General features: G+C 36.9%; 1 protein-coding gene across 1 annotated transcript in view; it reads left to right on the forward strand.

The window, feature by feature from the left end:
• LOC136876122 ((E3-independent) E2 ubiquitin-conjugating enzyme UBE2O) overlaps positions 1 to 24,227 on the forward strand; it is a 322,520-nt gene that overhangs the window by 143,153 nt on the left and 155,140 nt on the right. Inside the window, exon 6 of the mRNA XM_067149804.2 lies at positions 2,198 to 2,383. Coding sequence (XP_067005905.2) covers positions 2,198 to 2,383 — 186 coding nt within the window. The remainder of the gene's footprint in view (positions 1 to 2,197; positions 2,384 to 24,227) is intronic.

Consider the following 24,227-nt stretch of genomic DNA (forward strand, 5'->3'; position numbering starts at 1 on the left):
AAGTTCGGAACCTCCTCTGGAACGAACAAGTTCCCTTAAGATCAAAGCAGATTCTATTCCAATCATACTTCACCCCCATAATAACACATGGCCTAGAAACCTGCACAACAACCCAACAAGTGGACAGCAAACTACAAGCAGCAGAAATGAAGTTCCTACGAACTATGGTACAGAAGACAAAAAGGGACTGGGTAAGGAATGAAAAAATATGGGAGCAAGCTGGTGTGTACCCATCCCTGAATGAAAAAGTGACAAGGGCCCGTTTGAAATGGTTTGGCCATGTCAAACGAATGGACGATGGAAGGACAGCAAAACAATGGCTACACACAGTCGTGGCCGGAAAACGACCGGTAGGAAGACCTAGGAAGAGGTGGCTGGACCAAGTGAAAGAGGACATAGGAACAAGAGGAATCAGCTGGGATGTCGTCTTGAGAGAAGAGTGGTACGTGGACAGACAGAAGTGGAGAGTGCTCGTAAACCACACCCAGGCAACTGGAGTGGAAAACTGATGATGATGATGATGATGATGAGTATCTTATAGAAAATCTTACATGTGCAGTCAAGGATGGAAATACCTGAATAGTTGTCTGGATTACTTCTTTAACCTTTCTTATGAATTGGATTAATTATAGTTGTTGTCTGTTCTGGGAATTTTTCTGATATCCAAATCTTCTGTAATATCATATGGAGGGATGTCTGAGTTGCACTGCCGACATATTTCCATATCTCTGCAAAAACCTGGTCTTCTCCACACGCTTTATAGTTCATTTCTTTAAGTACTGTTTCAACTTCGTTTGCTGTAGGTGGGTTTATATTTTCTGGTTTTGTTTTTATCCCGGTATGTGTATCAATAAGAGCTTTTCAGGTGCATCACTGTTCAAGAGCTTGTTAAATGCTTCCACCATGATTTCTGTGTTTTCCTTATTGTTATACGCTATTTTTCCATCTTTATTTTTCAACAATAATGTGGGAGGGGGGGTTGTATTTTTGCAATTGTTTACCAAAGGCTTTGTAATAATTTCTAGAATTGTTTTTGTAAAATAATTTTCCTCAATAGAGTTTATTAAATATTTTTGATATTTTCTCTTAATTCTTCTAATAGTTGGGTGAATTCTTTTCTGACATTCTTGAGGTTCATGACATTTTCTTCTGTTTTGTGGGCTTGAAATTTCAACCAAGCTTGATGTCTTTTTTTTATGCATTCTATCACAATCAGAGGTACATCAGGCATATCTTTTCCTTGGATTTAATGGAGCTAGATCTTCTGCATTCTGTTTTAAGAATTGGTCTGTTAGTCTGTTATACTTGTAATGCCTGTTCTTTGCTGATACTGGACATCCTGGATTAAGTGATGAGGGTCTTATGTCCTTTTCTCTCCAACTCTATTTTGTCTTTTTCTTCTTAATGGAGTAAATTTAATCTTGATTTTAATCAAGTAATGATTTGAACCAGTGTCTGTTCCCCTTAGAACTTTGACATTATGGAATTCCTTGAAAAAGAATTTGTCCATACATACATGGTCTAGCTGCCATTCTCCTTTTGTCCAATCAAGATGTTTCCAAGTTTTAAGTTTGTGTGGTTTTCTTTTAAAATATGTAGATTTGGAGATTAGTCCATGGGTTCTGCAGATTTCTATGAGTCTTTGGCCATTTCTGTTAGTATATTTACGAGGAGCCCACTTTCCTACTACGTCTTGATACTTCTTTTCTTTACCCAGTTGAGCGTTAAAGTCCTCTATAAGGATCTTGATGTTATTCATATTTATTTTATTCATTGTCTGATCAAGGAGATCTCAGAAATTATCGACTTCTTGCAGAGTTTTTGTTAGGAAATTTTTTCATTGGTAGAGGCATGAGCATTTATGATAGTGTAAAGTTTGTTTGTGTTTTGTAAAGTTAGAATTGCAATTCTCGGTGAGATGGCTTTAAAATCAATTACAGAATCTATTATTTTCAAATTTAGTATAAATCCTGTACCAAATTGGGGGCAATGTTTCAAGACCCTTTGGCCTGGCTTCCCTTGAGATTCAAACGGATTTTCTGTTAAATTTCTCATTTCTTGGAGCCTTACCACAATAATATTTTGCCTATCTAATTCATCTGTGAAGTTCTTGTTTGTGTAATTAATTAATTAATTAATTTACATGCTGCAGACATTTTGTGTTTCATGTTATTTAAGAAAATGATTTTATTTCTAGTATCAGATGCACCCAACAACATGAATGGTCCTACGTCAGGTTTGGCTGTATCTGAACCAGCTGGAGGCCCTACTGTCATGGACGTTAGCCCTGTTCAAGAAGAGGATGAGTGGGATACAGAAGATACTGGCAGTATGTCGGATGCTGCCTCTATCAGCAGCAGCTGTAGCAGTGTTGGTTCACAAGGTAAAACAAAATTGGTGATATAACACCTTTTATTGTATGTACTTCTTTCTATTCACTGGTTCGCAAACTTCGACAAGCTGATGCCCCCTCCCGTTTGTGAGCTCTGCAAATCCCATTAATAGAATTTTCTTTTCTCCGATTCACTATATTTGAGAATAATGTAGAATAAGTGAGATCGTACTTAGAAAAGAAATCCAAGAATATGTGGAATATACAAAATACGTCAGTGATAGGATGATAGTGATGAGACTCCAGTTTGAAAATGGCGTGAAAGATCTATTTCAGTTGTATGCCCCACAAACTGGTTGTGTAGATGAACATCTAGAGGACTTCTTAGAGGAAGTGGAGAGACAGATAGAAGATAAGGAAGTGCCATTGATGGGAGATCTAAATGCACAAGTTGGAATGGAAAGACAAGTAAAGGAAGATGTTGTAGGGCCCGTGGATATGGAAATGTAAATCCAGAAGGCGAGTTGTTGGTGGATTTTTGCATGAGGAACCAAATTGTAACCGTTTTCGGGACAATTACGGTTACACATAATAATAATATAAGAATAGTAATAATAATAATATAATACCAGTAGTAAATAATATAATACTTAATATGACTAAGGAAATTATAAATAACGCAGTGGCGATGAATTCCCATAGAAACGTGACAAGCATCCTACGATACGCAATATTAAATCAAATACAAGGGAACACTTACAGGCCTAAAAATGACAACTAAGAAAGGATAGTGGAACATGCTGGGAAGCCCTACCTATGAGGTCCATGGGAACATATGACGTTATGGGGGAGAAAAGACTTACAATAATACACCCAACAGACAAATAATTGTTAAGGAAATGAACATACAATTATAAATGAATAAATAAATGAACTGTGGATTAACTGATACTTGAGATACAAAACAAAAGATGTGTAAGTGAAACAATTAAGGTCTTCGATCACGAACAAATTTTGACATAAAGGTTTCAGAATTTACAGAATTAAAAGAGGCAACCTCGAACGAAACAAAATTAATTACACAATTCGAGAAAGTGATAGAGTTACTACAATTACAACTAGAATTAGAAAAGAAGGTCTGCCTCATAAAACAACGTTGCGGACTAGCATAAAAGCTAAGTCATATAAATGCTCTATTTTGGAAAATGTGGAAAACTAGAGGAAACTCCGGCACACGAGATGAACTTTTACATAATTACTGAATTTACATTAAGTGGGAATTGTCCGAAACATATGAATGCATTTAAATAGCATAAGGCAAAATGCGCTTACCTTTGGCGGCTGACGACCCATTGCGGGACGGGCGCTAAACACGCCCGCCCGCTGTAGTGATCCAAATTCAAAGACGCGGACAAAGTGACTCGCACATGCGAGGAGCCACGAACAGGAAATAGAGTGATAACAAATGACCAATAGCAACACTTCAGTTTGCCACATTTACCTATTAAAAATCCTAATATACTGTCCAATAAAAACACTTGTACTTTTGGCCAATAATAATTATCTTCTGGAATCGCATATTGCATATTAACGGATATTACAAAACGACAGGAAGGGCCACTTACACGTGGCACACCCTGCCTCAAGTCATGTCTAAAATTTCTACATCCCTTTCCATAGTTAACAAAATAATACAATTTAAATCAGGAAATGTAACAGAACATAAATCTTCTTCATAGTCCATTTCTTCATATGCCTAAATGTGTAATAATTTTTTAAATAAGAAAGCTTCATACAATAATTTACTTTACATAAACACTTCAGTTCTTTAAATGTTTTTGTTTATCCAAAATGATGACAAGATAAAATTTACATAACATTACATACATAATAAGTAAGGACTTCTGTTGCTTCACTGACTTCTGCTCACCAACGGCCACACAAATGATTGTTGGAAACACCTGGTTTAGGAAGAAGAACAGTCAGAAGATTACAGGGTATGGCTGGGGAGACAGATGAACAAAGACCATGATTGATTATATAATCATAGAGAAAGCACACCGGAAGAACCTTTTAGATGTAACAGCCACACCTGAAGAAGCCTTTGGTGGTGATCATAGAGTTGTGATAGGGAAACTGAAAGTGGGAAAGATTGAAAAAACCCCATTAAGAAGAGAGAAAAGAATTAAAAGTATGGAAGTTGAAGGAGAAAAGCATACAAGAAGAATTTCAAAGGGAAATAATACCCTTGGTACCCAAGACGGAGGTAGGGAATGTTGAAGATGAATGGAAAAGTTTTAAGGAAGCACTGGTTGGATGTGCATAAAAGGTGTTAGGTAGAACACAAGGAAATGTAAAAGACAAAGAGACACACTGGTGGAATGATAGGGTAAAGATTAAAGTGAAGGAAAAGAAAATGTCATGGAAAGCATGGAAAACATCTAAGACTGAAGAAAGTAGAAGAAAATATGTGGAGGCAAAGAATTTGGCCAGGAATGTAGTGGAGGAAAAGAGGAAAAGCTGGGCCTTATTCACACAGAAATTGAGAGATGATATGCAGGGCAGCAAGAAATGACTATGGTATCTTAAGGAACAAAAAGAGAGATCAAGTAAACACCACATTTGTGAAGGATAAAGGTGGCATAATATTAACAAAGCCAGAAGAAATAAGAAATAGATGGAGAGAGTATTTTCAGAAGTTGCTGAACATGAGAATTGATGACAGTCATTCAGTGGACGACCAGGAAAGGCAATTAGTTGATGAAGAAATGGATAAAGAAATTACAATGAATGAAATTGAAATGGCAGTAAGAAAGATGAAGAATGGAAAAAACTGCTGGAATAGATGAAATTTCAGTGGAGATGATAAAGGCAGCTGGAGTTGTAGGCCTGCACTGGATATATCAGGTTCTCAGGAATGTCTGGGAGAATAAGGAGGTCCTTGAAGATTGTCAAAAAGGAATAATCATCCCAATTTTGAAGAAAGGCAATAAGAAAGTTTTGAAGAACTACAAGGGAATTACTCTAATATCCCATGTTGCTAAGATAATGGAAAAGATACTGAAAAGTAGAATAAGGTTGAGGGTTGAGAATCAGATACAGGAAAATCAGTTTGGTTTCAGAAGTAGAAGGTCAATAATAGAGCCCATTTTCATTATGAGATAACTAATGTAAGAGCAATGGGAGTACGGGAATGATATATGTGGTGATGACATTCATTGACATTGAAAAGGCATATGACAGTGTCCCTAGGACTAAAGTTTGGGACAGTCTGGTGCAAAAAGGAATTGGACAAGGATTAATAAAAATGATCATGGCAGTGTACAAGGAATGTTGTAGTTGCATGCAAACACAAGTTGGCAGGGCAAGTTGGTTCAAAATAACTTGTGGGCTGAGACAGGGAAGTGTTCTATCACCAATCCTGTTTACAATAGTAATGGATGACATAATGAGAACAGCAAAAGCAGCATATAGAGGAAGAGAAATGAACATGATGTTGTTTGCAGATGATATTGTGATTTGGGGAGAAGGCGACAGGAAGGTTCAAGAGCAGTTGAATGTGGTGAATGGGAAGATCGAAGAATGTGGATTGAAAATAAGTGTAGAAAAGAGTAAAACTCTTGTTATGACTAGAAGGGAGAAAGAAGGGAAAGGTCAGATTAGACTTGCAGACAAGCCCCCTGGAACTAGTGGAAACGTTCAAATATCTGGGGAGTGAATTAATGGAGAATGCTCGACTGGATGATGAGATTAGTAAGAGGGTTCAAGCTGGAAGTAGTTTCTATTATAGTGTAAGAAACGTGTAACGGGACAAAGATGTGCCAATGGAAGCAAAGGAAACTAGGTACAAGATGTATTACGTACCCATAACAACTTATGGAGCAGAAACTTGGACAATGACAAAGAAGGATGAGAGTTGAATACAGGCAGCCGAAATGAAGTTCTTTAGGAGTAGGATACAGAAGAGTAGAAGAGACAAAATAAGGAATGAGAAAATCCAGGAAGAAATTGGAGTGGAAAAAATGAATGATAGAATAGAGAAGAGCCGACTAAGATGGTTTGGGCACATGAAGCGAATGAGTGACGATAGAATTCCAGTGATGGAAATGCAAATGCAAGGAAGGAGAGGCCATGGACGACCACGATTGAGATGGAAGGATAGAACCCAACGCAGTATTATAGAAAGAAACCTGGACTGGGACACAGTGTTGGAGGAGGAGTGGTGGAAAGACCGAAGAAAGTGGAGAGGAACCATATTTGCCTCTACCTGGCTACAGCTGGATAAAGGGAAATGATGATGATCATGAAGTGAGATGATTTCAAAATTTATAGCAGTACATAAATCATCTTTAACAAAATATAGCATGGGTGGCTGAATTTAAAATGTAAATTTGAAATGGTTAAAATTAATCATACATCATCAAAGTGTCAGTATCCAGCTGCTGCTTCATATCCAAAGTGTTGGCTTGAAGAAAAGTTTAAATAAATTTGTAGCTATTTCCTCTCACATTATTAACCTGAAAAATGTCAAAAGCAACAATTTTCTTTTAAAAATTGGACAAATGCTTCAGTGTATAGACACTTGGAGATAGCCTCAAAGAGACATGTTGGGGGAATGGACAGGAGGAGGATACTGAAGCAAAGCCTACAGTATGTGCCCTCTGGTAAAAGGATGTATTGGATGTTTAATGAAAAAATTGACAGAGACCACAATGAAACAATCACACGGTGCGATACTTGGCTGAATGATGATGGTAATGAATTCAAATGCACCGTAATAACTCTCTTCACTCTTAGCAGCCATTCTATAATCTGCTAATCAGGTCACTTGTTTCTGTTCTCTTCTGAGTAGGTTGTCTGTGCCTTCTTTGTAAATATCTCATGCTCCTCAGTTTGGGAAATGCTGACCACTGCTAACTCTAATCTCAAGTCACTTAGAAAAGCAAGGGACAAGATCAGGAATGCACTTGGGGATATGATAGAGTTGTAATTCAAACTTCAAATTGATTATAGTGAATGTAGCATGCCAGAGAAATAATTACATGTTTGTTCAGGACTATGGTGTTATCAAGATGAATATAAGTTAGAAACATCGTACAAAAGTTTGTGTGATTCTCTGCAGATGTCTTTAAGTAGACTTGACAAGAAAATTGATGACATCATAATGGTCATTTTTTGTTTTTTTTATTGGAATATAAATAAGGAATTCCTTTCAGGTGTGAAGTTACTTTAAGCTCAGATGTCCCAAATCTCCCTGCCATCTTTTTTAGAAAAACTTGGTGAATTCCAACAAATATTGGAAGATTTTGTGCAAATCACTTTATTACCTGTTCCTAGAAAGATTTGAAATTCAGGTTAAAATATGATTTAATATACCTGACAGTGTAATAACTGATAAGAAATGGGCTAAATTTATGAAAACAAAGACCTGTTGCTGTGAAAAAATGTTAAGTTAGAGAATTGGGTGAGAATAAAGAAAATTTAAATGGGATATTTTCTTTCATTAAGGGATGTCATGACTGAAGTTTTGAACTTTACAGTTTTTCACCTATCGCTGCCAAATTTTCAACTCCTTAATACTTATTCTTATGACTATGAGAAATCATCACATGGAAGTTTTGAGAATATTGGTCAATCAATTTTTGACCTACAGCTCTTTTTATTGCATTTTACCGTGCAATGCGGAAAATGCTCATAGCATCACAGTATTTGAACTTTCCAGTTGAAATTTAGGGAAGCTGATCCTTGGCACATGCAAGTTATATTATAATTAATAGTTACCATATAATCTCCAATACCACCCGCACATTTTTTTCGAAAATATCGCGTCCTCAATTGGGTGCAGGTCTTCCTTAAAATTTTGGGAAATTTATCTTTGCGAATGCGTGTAAATCGGGTATCACTGCCGGCATGGTTTGGCAACAATCCTCTCTCCGCTCTCAGTATACACTACTTCCGCGCTTGGCGTCAGTCTCAACGCATGTTCTCGGAGTTTCAACACGAATTATACAAAGAGTTTGTGATCTTTTACTGCGAGTGAGAAACTAAAACTATTGGAAATTATTGGAATTTGTGTCGCTGGTCGGAAATACGATATTGACGAGTCGTGTATTCATGATTGGAGAAAGAAGAAAAATATGCTATTAACATGTAGTGAACCGGGCGAGTTGGCCGTGCGTGTAGAGGCGCGCGGCTATGAGCTTGCATCCGGGAGATAGTAGGTTCGAATCCCACTATCGGCAGCCCTGAAAATGGTTTTCCGTGGTTTCCCATTTTCACACCAGGCAAATGCTGGGGCTGTACCTTAATTAAGGCCACGGCCGCTTCCTTCCAACTCCTAGGCCTTTCCTATCCCATCGTCGCCATAAGACCTATCTGTGTCGGTGCGACGTAAAGCCCCTAGCAAAAAAAAAAAAAAACATGTAGTGATGATCATAGAGTTTTTCGTGGACTGAGTGTATAGTTTCCAGAAATTGAAAAAAAGAAACTTTATAAATATGTGCACAGAAAGGCAGGAATTGAGATATGGTATGTCAACCGAAATGTGTCAGCTAAAGGCATTAGATATCGCAACGGAACTTTCATCGGAAGGGTTTAAGGCAAGCCGAGGAAGGGTTTGTTCTTTTTACAAAAGAAATGGGTTGAGCGTACGAAGACGTACCTCAATTTCACAATGTCTTCCTGGTGCCTACGATGAGAAGTTATTGTCGTTTCAGCGTCACATGATTCGGTTGCAGAAGGAAAACACACATTTGCTTTTCCAAATTGGCAGTGCAGATCAGACGCTAGTCAACTTCGAAATGCCAGTGGACAGGGCTGTGAATGTTAAGGGTGCGAAAAGTGTTACCATTAGAACATGTGGTAATGAAAACCAACGGTGTACGTTAATGTTGTGTATTCTTGCCGACGGAACCAAATTGCCGCCGTACATTGTTCTCAAGCGAAAGACACTTCCTTAAAATCTACCCGCTGGTGTTATCGTCAGATCTCAGAACTCCGGCGACGGTTCACTTGTGGAAGACTGGGTAAAGTGTGTCTGGCAACCGCCCTGGTGCATTATTGGGGCAAAAGAGCTTGCTTGTTCTCGACAGTTACCGCGGCCACACAACAGACGCTGTAAAGAAACATATCAAGGATGGGAAAGCCGACCTAGCAGTCATTCCAGGCGGGATGACGTCTATGCTACAGCCGCTGGATGTCTGCGTGAACCGTCCATTTAAAGCAGCCTTGAAACAGCTCTAGACAGAATGGATGGCGGCTGATAATCACACACTGATGCCAACTGGTCGCATTCAGCGCCTGGAAGTTCAGCTGCTGTGTTCGTGTATTTTGATGGCATGGAATTGTATCCCTTGAGACCTCATACGGAAGAGCTTCAGGAAATGTAGTATTTCTAATGCTATGGATGGCAGCGATGACGACATTTTGTGAGAAGGTGATGGTTGATGAAAGTTCCGAAGTTGGTACTGATGATGATGAATGAACTCGTTGGATATCGTTCTGGAAATGTTTGTTTACGTACCTTTATTTGTATTTTCTAATCATTTGATGTGTGTTAGTTTGTAAATAATTTTGACTTAACTTAAAAAAAAAATTAAAAAAAAATTGTTCTTTCAAAATAAGGGTGAGGGTCTTATTCGATGGCAGGTGGTACTCAAGATTATATGGTATTCTGAGTTTTGTTGTTGGAGAAAAAAGGTAGAAGTTACAAATTTTTCAATTTCTTGTTGCTTACATAATTTTAAGAAGACTTTAATGCTATTTTAGGAAACAATTGCAGCAAAAGTTTTCTACTGTACAGTCGAATAGAGTAGACCCTACATGAGGCAAGTTGGACGCGTGGGTTTGAACTATGGATACTGGAAAATATTCGTTCCGTTATGAGCTGATGATACAACCTGAAGTGAAGTAAATATGAACGAACTAAAAGTACCAATCACATAAGTAGTAATATTGACTTGATCATAATATTGTATTGTACCATATTTTATTGCATAATTAATGCACTTTTTTGATGAAAAATACTGGCAAAAAGTTTATTCATGGAATTCAGATATACAAAAATTTTATTTACAATTTATTTACATTTAAAAGATACACATACCTGCCAACCCTTCCGATTTACCCGGAAACTTTCCGTTTTTTAACTTGTCTTCTGATATTCAGATTTATTTTTAATTCTTCCTATTTTTGACTATTATAACCTCCAGTACAGTCAATACTCTTCCCCTAGGATAAAGGATAAATTCTTATGTGCTTGTGTAATTTACGAAACCTCATTTTCAAGCATATTTATTTGATGCTTTATTTCGGGAGTGTATCCTCCATTGCCTTCATGTACGGGATGGCAATCGTCTTGCAAGCAAGAGAGGCTAGCGTGCGGTAGCGACTCAGTTAATCGGGACGAAAGAATGAGTTTGTTATTGTGTGGTTCACGCACTGTTAAAATTGTTTCTGTGCGTAATTTCGTTGGAGTTTTAGGCCACATGTCTTTTCTTACGGTTCTGTATGTTCCTCTTGTCAGAGTCGTATGCTAATAATATGAGACATATTGATCTGTTTTGTATGTTGTAATTTCCCATATTTCAGTGCATTTGCGTTCATTCTTACTTCATAATTTTAATGAGTTGATTGTATTTCAGGGAGTTATGTTGGTGACAGTTTCTGGTATTTTCTCTTCATGTTATGGCCAAAAAGCATAACAAGTGTTCAGAGATACCTATAAAATTAAATTTACATTCATTTTACAGTCTAATAAAGGAAACTATCATGCGTTTTGTTGCATGTGTCTGTGTGATATAAATATTATTTGTGTGTATGCATCATAAATGAGAGTGATTGGGTACATTTTCTTGTAACCATTTTTATGTTTTCTTAGTTTAAGATTTTAAATTTAATGGTCAATTCACATTGTAGATATGTATGCATTTTATCCTGTCCTTTTTTCACTTAGACCATGGCATAATATATGTGATGAAATCCAAGAATTAAAAAAATCTTCCTATTTTTTATTTCTAAAAGTTGGCACCTATGGATACATCAAATATACTGTACATAGTTGGTTCAGCTCATTTGCAGTTATTTTTTGGCATAAAAATATAGCATAAGTCTTCTACTGACCACTCAAATAAAGTAGGCCCTGCATCAGGCAATTTGGACATTTGGGTTTGATTTATGGATACCGAACTGGAAAATATTCTTCCTGTTAATAGCTGGTGGTACGATGTGAAACAAAATAAACGAAAGTACCAATCACATAAGTAATTATGATATACCAGCAAAAAAGATTTAAAAAAAAACTAAAAGTGTCTTACCTTTTAGAGGCTTGTTACTGGCACTACAGGAGGATTTGCTGCTGCTATCACAGCTTATATCTCTCCAGAAGAACTCCTCTTCAGTTAATTCAAGATTATTATATTCTTGAAGCTCTTTTCAATCACCTTTTAAGAAATCATGTCCCAAGTGTACAATATCAGAGTCTTGCTTTTTCGTGCACACTTTTTGCCATCCAGCATTGACAGCTGACAAGAGTTTTCACACATTGTCCTTGAATAGTTTGTTTATCGAAATGTCCAGTGGTAGAAGTACTGATGTCAGTCCACTGAGAATCACTGCCAAATTGGTTTTCGTGGTGTCCAATAATTTATTAGTGTCCTGTCAGGTGACCATGAAAACTGTCCAATACAGGGGCAGGACTAGTCATTGAAGGAGAGAGACCCTGCCTGATTTTCCCAAACCTATTGTATCCAATCTTCTTGTATTAGTGGGTGAACATTGTGAATCAGGAAATGGGCTAAGCGCAAAGGGGACCAATAGAAATGCAGAGTTAACCCTCTGATTTCGCTGTTAACCAATTACAAAACTCTTTATTCTATCCAATCATACAGCTTTTCTTTCTTGCTGACGATAATTAATTAGAAAAGTTCTCGAAATATCTAATCTGATGAAGCAGGAAATAACTCTTGTAGAAAACAGTGTGGGTACCACATGGTACTCAGAGTTTATACCAAAACTAAAAGATGAAAATTTAAATACTAGGCAAATAAAATATAAGCCAGAATTGCTTTTTACAATTTTATTGAATCCACCAACAAATACACAACAAGCACCTTATTTTTCTACACAGTCTCCCAAATTGGAGACACAGTTTTGCAACCGAACTGGCAACTTTTTTATGCTGTCCTTGAAAAAAGAAGAACGTGTTTTCAGTCAATTGCGCACGTACTCCTCTACCGCTGCATCATCATGAAATCACTCTCCTCTCAGTTCTTCTTTCAGTGGTCGAAACAAGTGATAGTTACAAGGAGACAGGTCTTGACTGTAAGGAGGATGTTCCAGAGGTGTCCGATGCGTATATTACAGCAGCAGTGTGTGGCCTTGAATTCTTGTGCAAAAGAAGAACATCTTGGATTGGTTGCCGGCGAAGTTTGTTACGATATGCAGTTGTTGTCTCAACCAAAAGAAGGCATTAATAGGTTGCATTCACTGTCCTTTGTTCATACAAGAAATCCACAAGCAAAATGCCCGCATAGTCCCAAAAGACAGTTGCAAACAGCTTTCCAGCAGAAAGGTGTGTTTTGGCCTTGAATGGGCCAGCTGCACCTCGTTCTCGCCACTCCATGCTTGCTTGTTTTGATTCTAGATGTAATGATGAACCCAGGTTTCATCAGAAGTCACAGTGCGATGCAAAAAATCATATCCTTTCTCCTCATAGCGATTCAGATGCCTCTGACAAATATCCTGGCGGAATTTGTTTTGTTTCTGGGTGAGGAGATGAAGGACCCACAAGGTAGACTATTTCTGAAGGTTGAGTTCATCATTGATGATGGCCTGAACACTTCCAAAGCTTATTCCTACAAGTGGTGCGATTTCAGAAATGTTTATGCGCTGATCTTCTTCAACACGAATGTTGTCTGCAGTGATGCTTGTGTGCGGTCGTCTTTGGTGGGGTTCGTTTTTCTCTTCTTCCCATCCTGCCAAAAATTGTTTGTTCCATTCATACACCTGATTCTTTGAAAGAGTTGCATTCCCAAACTGTGCATGGAACCTTCTCAAAATTTCCGAAGCTTTGGTGCCTTCTTTCACCAGAAACTTGATGATGCGCTGCACAATGAATGTGTGTGAGTACCTCTTGCTTGCTCGTGGTGTACTGAAGCGAGCGGTCGCTCTGTGGCATGTGACGCACCAAGACCCCTACTCCAGACATCTCCACCAACATCCTCCCAAAGTCTCACCCATTTCCATTTGCTGCTGGAGCTACTAATTTTAAATTCCTGTTTATATTTGATGCACTTAGTAAATTGAAGTTCACAAGTAATTTAGAATGCACCACTTCACCCCCATCACATCCTCCTTCACTTAAATTCAAGCCATGGCTCAGCTAAATAAAATACGGGAATATTCAGAATTGAATGAGGTGGTGGCATATGACACACCGAAGACTCTTGATGCCATTCACAGCAGGAACATACATTTGCAGCATCTTCCTAATTCTTCCAGGTTTTGCTGATATATTTGTGAAAGTGTTGACATTGGCCATCTCAAAATCAAAAATCTCTTTATTTGCAAATGAGGTGTCTACCTCGGTGGCAAATGGTACACTAAAATACATTATTGTCAAGCACTAAATATTAAATTAACAAGAGAAGAAAATTTTTCTATAATACAATATTATACAATTTACGCTAACAATGTTTTCTATTAAACACGCAGCTCATCCTTAATAAATTTATATTGTTTACAAAATTCTACTTATAATATCTCCTGTACTACTTACAAATATAGTCAACTGATATACAGTATGTGAAATTACTTCAAATGATACTATACAACTCGTATAAGATTAATATTTACATTGCATTTATTTACTTTTTTTTTTTTTACCCGTTCTGGAACCTAAGTAGCATAACAACCTGCTGCGTCTTAACCAGAGCCCCTTTTACCACCAGTTTTCAGAGTTCCTGAAGGGCCTTCACAGCTACCGTAGTGGTCCCAGGGCCCTCGAAGTCCCCACTGTACTTCACCCCTTCAGGCAGTCCCCTACTTTGGCTGTCCAAACTCCTTAGACCAGGGGATGGATTTAATTTATTCACACACATTTCTTTTATTTACAATAACCTGCACTGGTCGAATGCCCTCTAACACTTGATTTATTTTCTCTATTGCTGTTTATTCTCTTCTTGAATATCTCTACAGATTTTGGAAAAGGATCAAACACTACCCCTGGTAAACTGTTCCACTCCTTCACACCCTTCCCAATGAATGAAAATTTACCCCAATCGCTTCTGCTAAAAGTCCTTCTAATTTTATATTTGTGGTCAGTCCTGCCGATATAATTATTTTCCAACTGATGCCTCTCACGGATATCTCCCCATGCTGCTTCTCCTGTATAGGCTCTATATAATCCTGTAAGTCTAGTTTTCTCCCTTCTCTTACTTAAAGTTTCCCACCCTAGTTCCTTTAACATTTCTGATACACTACTCTTTCTCCTGAAATCCCCTGTTACAAATCTTGCTGCTTTCCTCTGCACACTATCTATTTCTTTTATTAGGTATTCTTGGTGAGGATCCCAAACACTGTTTGCATATTCCAATAATGGACGAACCATACTTAGGTAACTTTTCTCTTTTAATTCTTTGTTACATCTTTTAAGTAGCCTCATTATGACATGTAACGATCTGTATGCTTTTCCAACAATGTCATCCACATGACCCTTCCAGTGCAAATTACTTTCAAATCTTACACCTAAGTATTTGCACTTTCCATATTTTGGGATAACTACCCCATCCAAAGTATATTCAAATTCAGTTTGTAAATGTTGTAACAGTTGATTTGCCTGCATTAACCTTCATATTATTTTCTTCAACCCATTGTTGGATACTTTCAAGGTCCCTTTGTAATTCTGAACAATCCTCAATGTTGTTTATTTCCCTATAAACAATTATGTCATCTGCATAAATCTTATTTTTGATGTTATATTGTTCCCTAAATCATTTGCGTATATTAAGAAAAGTAACGGACCGATTATACTACCCTGTGCAATTCCCTTCCAAACTTTTTCTTCCTGAGATACATTATTTCCTACTTTGACTTTCTTAACCCTTGAATTTAGAAATGTTTTTATCCAACGTGTAACCCCTACGTCCAATCCTATTCCCTCCAATTTCTTTATTAATAATATTCCATGTTCCACTCTATCAAAGGCTTTGGAAAGATCTATGGCTATGCAATCTAACTGACCTCCTGAATCCAATTGATCTGATATGTCCTGCTGAAATCCCACCAGTTGTGCCTCACAAGAAAATTTCTTTCTAAATCCATACTGGCTCCTCATGAACCAATTTTTATCATCACATATCCCTCTGATGTACTTTGATATTAAACTCTCCAGTATTTTACAAACTATACTGGTCAGGCTGATTGGTCTGTAATTTTCTAGTTTCCTTTTATCACCCTTTCCTTTATGAATTGATATTATTATAGATTCCTTCCATTCCTTTGGTATTACACTATTATTTATGACATAGTCAAAGAGAAATTTTAAATAAGGCACTATGTACCACCACATTGTCTTTAATACCTCCCCAGTAATTTGATCACTTCCTGCTGCTTTTCCTTGCTGAAGCAGTTGGATTTCTCTGAAAATATCTTCATTTGTGAATGAGAAGCTTCTTGTTTCCCTCTGTCTCTCTCCCTCTCTGTCTTCTGTTTCGGTTTCCAACTCCTGACAATCATCTAATGAATCTCTGAATTCCCTACTAAATAGGTTTGCTTTCTCAGTATCTGCCAACAGAATCATCACCTTTCAGTCCAACTACAATAATTCAGGAAACACACTTTCATTCTGCTCATGCCTCGAACATATTAGGATCTGAGAGAGCATTGCATCATCTATCTGATGGCCACTGGGACTGCAGCAACTGGAACACAACAGACATGCAGCAGAAAAGGGTCTTGAAACAAGGCAAGACTAGCATTCGGAGAAGGTTTAAATTTTGACACTGAAAGATGATGATGAAAAGCTGAATTTTTCAAGAAGGTTCTCGTTTACTTCAGTAGATACATATAGAACAATGAAAATATTATTCTTATGAACTAAGTAGTTTACCTATGTACGTCAGTTCAGTGACTTGAACTTCACCAAACTGGTGATATCCTTTCAAGCTATGCAGAGCCAGATTCCCTCCCTCACTAAGTAGCTCAACAATCTCAGGGGTAAGCACAAATTTAGAAAAGTGTGGGAGGATTGGTAACAGGGATGTACCACAGAGATATAAAGGAGGTATCTACAAGACTTATTTTGTGCCAATTTTGACATATGGATCAGAAATGTGGGTGACGAAGGAGAGGGATAAAAGTAGAATACAAGCAGTGGAAATGAAGTTTCAAAGGTGTCGAGTAGGTTTAACAAAAATGGACTGAGTAAGAAATGAGAGAGTTTGGGAGATGGTAAACAAGGTACCCCTACAGGGAAAGATAGAAAAATCAAGGCTGCAGTGGTATGGACATGTTAAGAGAATGGGAGAAGAAAGGACACCAAGAAAGATGTTAGAAATGGAGTTGAAGGGAAGGAGGCCTAGAGGAAGACCGAGGGACAGATGGCTGAAAGGTAAAAAGAAGGGTATCAAGGCAAGAGGAGAGAACTGGGCAAGAGTGAGAGAAGAGAAGTGGTGGATGTACAGAAAATGACAGAGAGACTTATGTTCCAAACAGTCCCAGCTGGTGGTTGGAAACTGCTCCGGATGATGATGATAAAAAAATGAATAAGAAGAGGACAGGAGTTTACCCAGGGTCTCTATTTTACAGCGGCAGTGTCCTAAGTAACCCTCAAATCACTTGCAATTATTACATGGACAATTTAAAATTGTAAGCTAGATGGAATAAGTTATTATCTTAAGTTACTATCCTTGCCTTATCTAACCTATAATTTAAAAAAATTACCCACTTTTACACCCATGGGGATATCGCTCAAACTTCAAAATTCACAAGATACATTTACACAATCAAATCACCAAACTAAACCTTCAACCAAATGAGGTATCACACATGAACTGAAATTCATGAAAACCCAGCTTACTTACAATTTTTGGTGAATGATTAAACTATTATTTTAAATTTTAAATGAACTTGAAGTTAAACTAACATTATGTGCATTCTTAATTTCAAGAGAAGCAAGCAAAACTGGGATGTTAAATTTTGAATGGTGCAAGCAAATCCAAAGTAGGGTCACACAATTACTTTAGCTTGCACAGTTGCTTGCATGACCGATCAAAGGACTGTAGTCACAACATTGAGGTTAATATGTCACTATCTGCTTTATCAAGTCGTCATATACATAACCTAAAAGAAAAACTTGGTTACTGATAAATTTCACATTATGTTGCACGTGTCATCACTATGGAGAAGAAAATACAACTTATACAAGAATACCAAACAGAAGATCACTTTAAATTGACGGTCGAGTGGCATATCCAAATTAAAATATTCCAAGAATAGTACAGTAGTGCACATACCAAAATCCAACTTTCGTACCAGCAAAATATGAGATCACAGAATGACACACTACGAGCAATGTATATCCATCATCCAATTACACAAGGACACAATGTATTTACACAAACCCTATTATGAGATCACTGAAGATCAAAATGCATCTACAGTAAAAAGGCAAAATATAACCTTCCTCGACTTCTTCTCGTCACATGAGACTTCCCAAGGATCAATGTCGTGCTCCCAGGAGAGCAATAAACTCTCAGCACCTAAAATCCCAAGTCCCAGGACAAACACAAATTACATTACCAGATCTACATATATACAACTATATACAGGTCCTACCAAAAGTTTAAGGACACCTGCGTATTTCATGAATATGATTCCTGTCCTTAGTCTCAGGAGTACATTTTTTTTTTACAGGGAATTAGTTCATATTTAGAGGAACATTTCCTGAAATTTTCTTAAAATGTCGCTCTTTGTTTTTAAATAACTGAATTTTTTGTTTATGATCATTAGAAAGAAAGTTGCTATATTTTGAATACTTGAGATCGCGACAGTGCAATGTGGGGATTACATTAAAAATTTTTTTTATGCAGAAACAGATACCTGTAGAATATTTATAATTGTAATAGACCAACAGAATATGTTCCCATTTCAAAAAATCCCCCCGTAATACAACCACAGAAAGAGGTCATTAAACAAACATTCCTTGACCCTAGCTGGACAGGAGACCCCTCAAACTACCAAGATCGTTTGTGTGTTACACTGTAGGTAAATATATCTCTATAATGTGACACACAAACGATTTGGGTGGCTTGAGGGATCTCCTGTCCAGCTAGGGTCAAGGAATGTTTGTTTTATGATCTCTTTCTATGGTTCTGTTACAGGGGCCACTTAGGGTACCATACATTTTAAGGACACTATGTTCGGGGCCCTGACCTATCTTTAGGCAAATATTTATTTCGGCTGATGATGCTTATGACAGTTAAGCGAAACATGTCCCAACTTACAACACCTGTTGTAATGTTTATATCCTAAATATAAGGAAATGATAAGTGTTGGAAAGGTGGTGTAAATTATTATTCTTATTTTAATGTTCATAAGTGGTATATTCCGAGCTGTCAGTGGAGAGATGGCGTGGAATGACATTAGTAGACGAATAAGTTTGAGTGGCATCTTTAAAAGTAGGAAAGAGCACAATATGAAGGTAAAGTTGGAATTCAAGAGGACAAATTGGGGCAAATACTGTATTCATTTATAGGAAGGGGAGTTAGGGATTGGAATAACTTACCAAAGGAGATGTTCAATAAACTTCCAATCTCATTGTAATCATTTAAGAAAAGGCTACGAAAATAACAGATAGGGAATCTGCCACCTGGGTGACTGCCTTAAATGCAGTTCAGGATTGGCTTGATTGATTGGATTGATTGATTGATTGATTGGATTGATTGATTGATTGATTGATTGATTGATTGATTGATTGATTGATTGATTGATTGATTGATTGATTGAAAGTGCGCAACCCTAACCCTTCAAATTACAGTTGCGACCTCAGCATTACCTGGTTTAATAATATGATGAGCATCGTTTCACCCTGTGAGACTGTCTGAAGTCCTTATGGGCTCCCTTTTTAACATACATAGAAATACATGGGGTAAAATAAAATATGACACAGAAATGGATAATTGCACAATAAAAAAAGCTCAGTTGACCCAGGAAAATATTCAGACAGAATAACAATTTAGCAACTACTGGGACTCTGTAAGTAATCCCATGCTTACCTAGAATTGAAGCAAGATATAGTAGAAGACCGAAATATAGTACAATACATGTAACTCCTGAATAGAATTTTGAAGACAAGAAAAATCTACAATTAACTAATCTCATTTTGGTCCGTATTGAAGATACAAAAAGTAAACCACTTTCAAGATTAAAATTATTGTGTCCACCTTTTCAATACAAATATATATTTTTAGTGTTTAAATTCTACATGAATTAAAAACACCACTTAGGGACATGTTTCGCCCTAGTTATGGGCATCTTCAGCCTTTGTAAAGTGAAAACTGTCAATAAGGAATGATTCTAATATCTTGTAATAAAATGAAATATACTTGCAGAGCAGAGAACTAGGAATGAAATTTAAAATTCATAAAAGAATTTACCAAAACACCAAATTTACAAAACAGAATAAGGAATTAAAACATCATGAAAGAATTACGAAAGTTAACGTGACAATTTTATTCAAAATTTACGAAATTGATGTTCAAAGTGCAGTGAAACTCCGTGCTATAAACTTAATGGTAATGCAAGTTCAACAATAGTGAAACTTAAAATTATGTAGTCTGGAGGAGATCAAGAAGAATAACACTCAAGATAATTTAAATCTGTGGGAAAACAAGTTCAAAACTGATAGAGAAGGAAACACCTTGGTGGAATGACTGGGTGAAGACAGCAGGAAAAGAAAGAAATATGCTGAAAAGGAAATGAGATCAAGTAAAACAAAAAGTTGGCGATAGAAGAATTGAGTTAGGAATTGAGGGGTGAGTACAGGAATATCGGACTGAAGTTAGCTGTAAAACGACTAATCCAAGAAGAAAAGAAAAAGTGCGTGGATGTCTTCAATACCAGGATAAAGGGAGATGGTCAAGGAAGTAGGAAGTTACTATATAAAGTAGTAACAAGTAAAAGAAGTGAATATAGAAACATCTTTGCACTGGAAACAAATGATGGTAGTTTGGTAAGAACAGAGGAAGGGATCAGAGTTGAAATGAAGCGGTACTATAGCATGGTCTTAAATGGAGATGGAGACAACACCACCACCAATTGTAGAATAGACGAAATCCAGAAAAATCAACTGCAGTGGGTTGAGGTCAAAACTACACTAAAGAACCTGCAAAACTGAAAGTCCTCAGGCTTCGATGATCTCACCTCAGATAAGATAAAGGCAGCTGGAATACCAGGCTTAAATTGGCTATATAGAGTGCTGTTGGTGATTTGGGAAGAAACCAAAATTCCAGAAGATTGGAGAAAGGGAATCATCCCACTGTTTAAAAAGGGCAGCTGGTGGAAATGTGGAAACTATAGGGGCATAACATTGTTGTCGCACACCCTGAAGCTGTTGGAAACGATCATTGAAATGAGACTTAGGAAGATAGTGGAACCTTTGCTTGAAGAAAAACAACGTGGATTCAAGAAAGATTGAAGTACTGTGGATCTCATTTTTGCCATAAGAATGCTTAACAAAAAGTACTGGGAACATTGAAAGAATCTTGTTGTTACAGTTTTGGACATTGAAAAGGCCTATGACAGTGTCCCTTGGAACAAAATCAGGGAAAACCTGGAAGACCTCAAGGTGCCAAAGTACCTGACTGACAAAATAAAGGTGCTATACCAGAATTGCAGCAGCTGCATTCAGATGGGCAATGGACAATCAAACTGGTTTTAGACAAAGAGAGGGTCCAACAAGAAAGTGCCCTATCACCACTCTTGTTATTAATAATAATAATAATAATAATAATAATAATAATAATAATAATAATAATAATAATAATAATAATAATGATGATGATAAAAATAATAATTAATAATAAAAACCAAGATCATAAAGTCTATCAAGAAAATGGACAGCAGACCAAATGCCCTGATATTTGCTCATTATGTGCTGTTATGGGGAGAAACAGAAGCTGAAGTACAGGAACAACTGGCTGAGTGGAACAATACGTTCAATAAATTTGAGATTAAGATAAGTAAAACGAAGACTGTAGAAATAACCATAAAAAGGAAAGAAACAAACTCAAACCTCTTTTTGGAAGGAGAAAAAATTAGTAGTACCTGGAAGCACAATCTCTCAAGACAACACTATCAAGCAGGAAATACTCAGCAGGACACAGAAAGCATCAGACTTTTACAATCAAGGCAGAAATATACTCTGGGACTGCCAAATACCACCAAAAAAAAAAAAACACCTTTATTACACCTACTTCGTACCAATTCTCGCATATGGTTGAGACGCATGCACTCTACTAAACGACGAGTCCAGTAGAATTCAGGTAAAAGAAATAAGATTCATTACAAGTATCAATCAAAGGACAAAATCAGGATTGAAGTAAACAGCAAGATAGCTGGCATTGAGATCCCAATTACCCATTGGTAATAAAGAAGCATAGACTTCAGTGGGATGGGCACATTATGAGAATGAAGAGCAAGAGACTTGCCACACAGTACTTTTACCTTAACTGTTCAGGGAAAGAGACCAAGGGGAAGGCCAAAGAAATGCTGGATAGACACAGATAAAATCAGATGTGGAGGAGAGAGGTGTAAAATGGGGAGATGTTCTGGAACAGAAGATGTATGCAGACAGGAAGAGATGGAGAGTGCTTGTACACCACACCTGAGAAACTAGAGTCAGAAAATGATGATGATAATTTAAGATGGATAAGTGTGCACAAACTCAATGTAGGTCAAGCAGTCAGCTGTCATCAGTTATGTCCATCAGCTGATCGAAAGATACCAGTCGTGAAGCAACACAGCTGTGAGCATGGAGGACGAATGCGACTCAACACAGTTCAGTAACATAATATAGAGCAACAGGTGATTATGCAGACAATACAATCGAAATACACACGGATCGAGAAAACTTTAAATTAATAACACCAATAGGAATTTATCACTGAAAACTTTTAGACTAAAATAAATTTGGAACACGGTACACGTAATGTATTAATGTAGCTTAAAAATATTCACATGGTTAGCAGAAGGCTTACCACAGACAGAAATCTTAAAATAAATTGACCAAAAACAAAAAATGTGGAGAGTGACTTCAACATCAAGGTAATTACAGGTTCAAAATGGCCAAACAAGGATTCTACATCACGAACAAAATGCTATACACATTAAGATGACTTTTATGGAGTTAATAGGTGACTACCTCAGAATGTGAATATTGGACGCAAGCAACCATCACGAAAAGTATCATAAGAACACAGAGATTAGGAACGTACACACAGTAATTACATCTTAATGTTGACTAACTACCCTTTCTTGAAATTTCAGTTCATGAATACCACGCTCTGTTACCAATGTAAGCTTAAGCGGTTAACAGCAGCATTAAAGTATGTAGAAATTAAAACAGTAAATTTTCAATTAATAACAAACATAAAACCAAATCAGCTCGGGTAAAATAGATGATGACTAAGACCAGAATGTGGACAGCGGATGGGACCCTATGAGGTTATGGATCTAAGGACTTTCTTGAAATGATATTCAATAAAGAGTAATTTAGTTAACCTTTTCTAAAATGATCTTGTTATTAAATACCTATGACAAGAAAACCAAGGTAAATTTACATAAACGTCATAGCAAAACATAATTACGAAGATGGGAATCTTCCCATCTTTATAATTGTGTATACTAAACTACCAATACAGACATGAAACTAATAGACTATAATAGCAAAACATAATCGGTAAATAAGACTAAGGGCCGAATTCATAGTCAGCACTTATACATAAGTGGAACCCTTAAGTAATAAGGGATCACTTATAATAAGTATTCACTTATATGAGTTTACATTTCATAGACAGCACTTTAAAGAGCGCACTCATTAATACAGTATCACTGGAGATGTGGCAATGCTGTATATTACGCCCGTGCTTTCTGGATCGTGTAGTTCTGGCTACCAAACAGTGGGATAATCTATTGTGTTTTGTTTGTCGAAGGACATCGCACGACCCGCGCGCAAACTTTTTGAGGTTAAAAGATCTTCTATATTGCATTTGGTTATCAGAATTGATAACAAAACAGCGAGCTGAGACGGGACCTGCAAGAACTTGTGTAGAAGAACATGCACATTATATAGAACAAGTAGACCGACGCAGTTTCTCATCAGAATATAAATGACGTGGGAAAATCTTGTTGTGGACAGTGCAAACTACGAAAATACCCTGAGTCTAATTTTCTTCTTAATATAATATGTTTATAGTTATCCAGGTACTCGAACCTGTAGCAATATCCATCCAAATGTAGAATATCTAGCTTGACAACGCTTTTAATGATTTGACAAATATATCAGTCGCCGTTACCTACGTTGTAATAGTCCTAATTACTTCCCCAATAAAATGTAAATAGTATGTTTTGATGTGTGATGCCATAATTTCAGAAACTTCTGATATAATCCGGCAAACGATTGGTTGACTAACCTGATATAATTAGCACAAATCAACCTTAAAATAAATGGCAGTAATGCTACACGTTCATTTTTCTTATAACTCAGTATAGTTCTTTATTCTTCCATAGGCCTACAGTCTTGATAACTTATCAACTTGTACCACGTTTCCAATTAATTAAGCGAAATACCGGTAATTATGATGGTGATTATAATAATAATAATAATAATAATAATAAT

This window comes from Anabrus simplex, chromosome 6, assembly GCF_040414725.1.
Source record: "Anabrus simplex isolate iqAnaSimp1 chromosome 6, ASM4041472v1, whole genome shotgun sequence".
Lineage (NCBI taxonomy): Eukaryota > Metazoa > Arthropoda > Insecta > Orthoptera > Tettigoniidae > Anabrus > Anabrus simplex.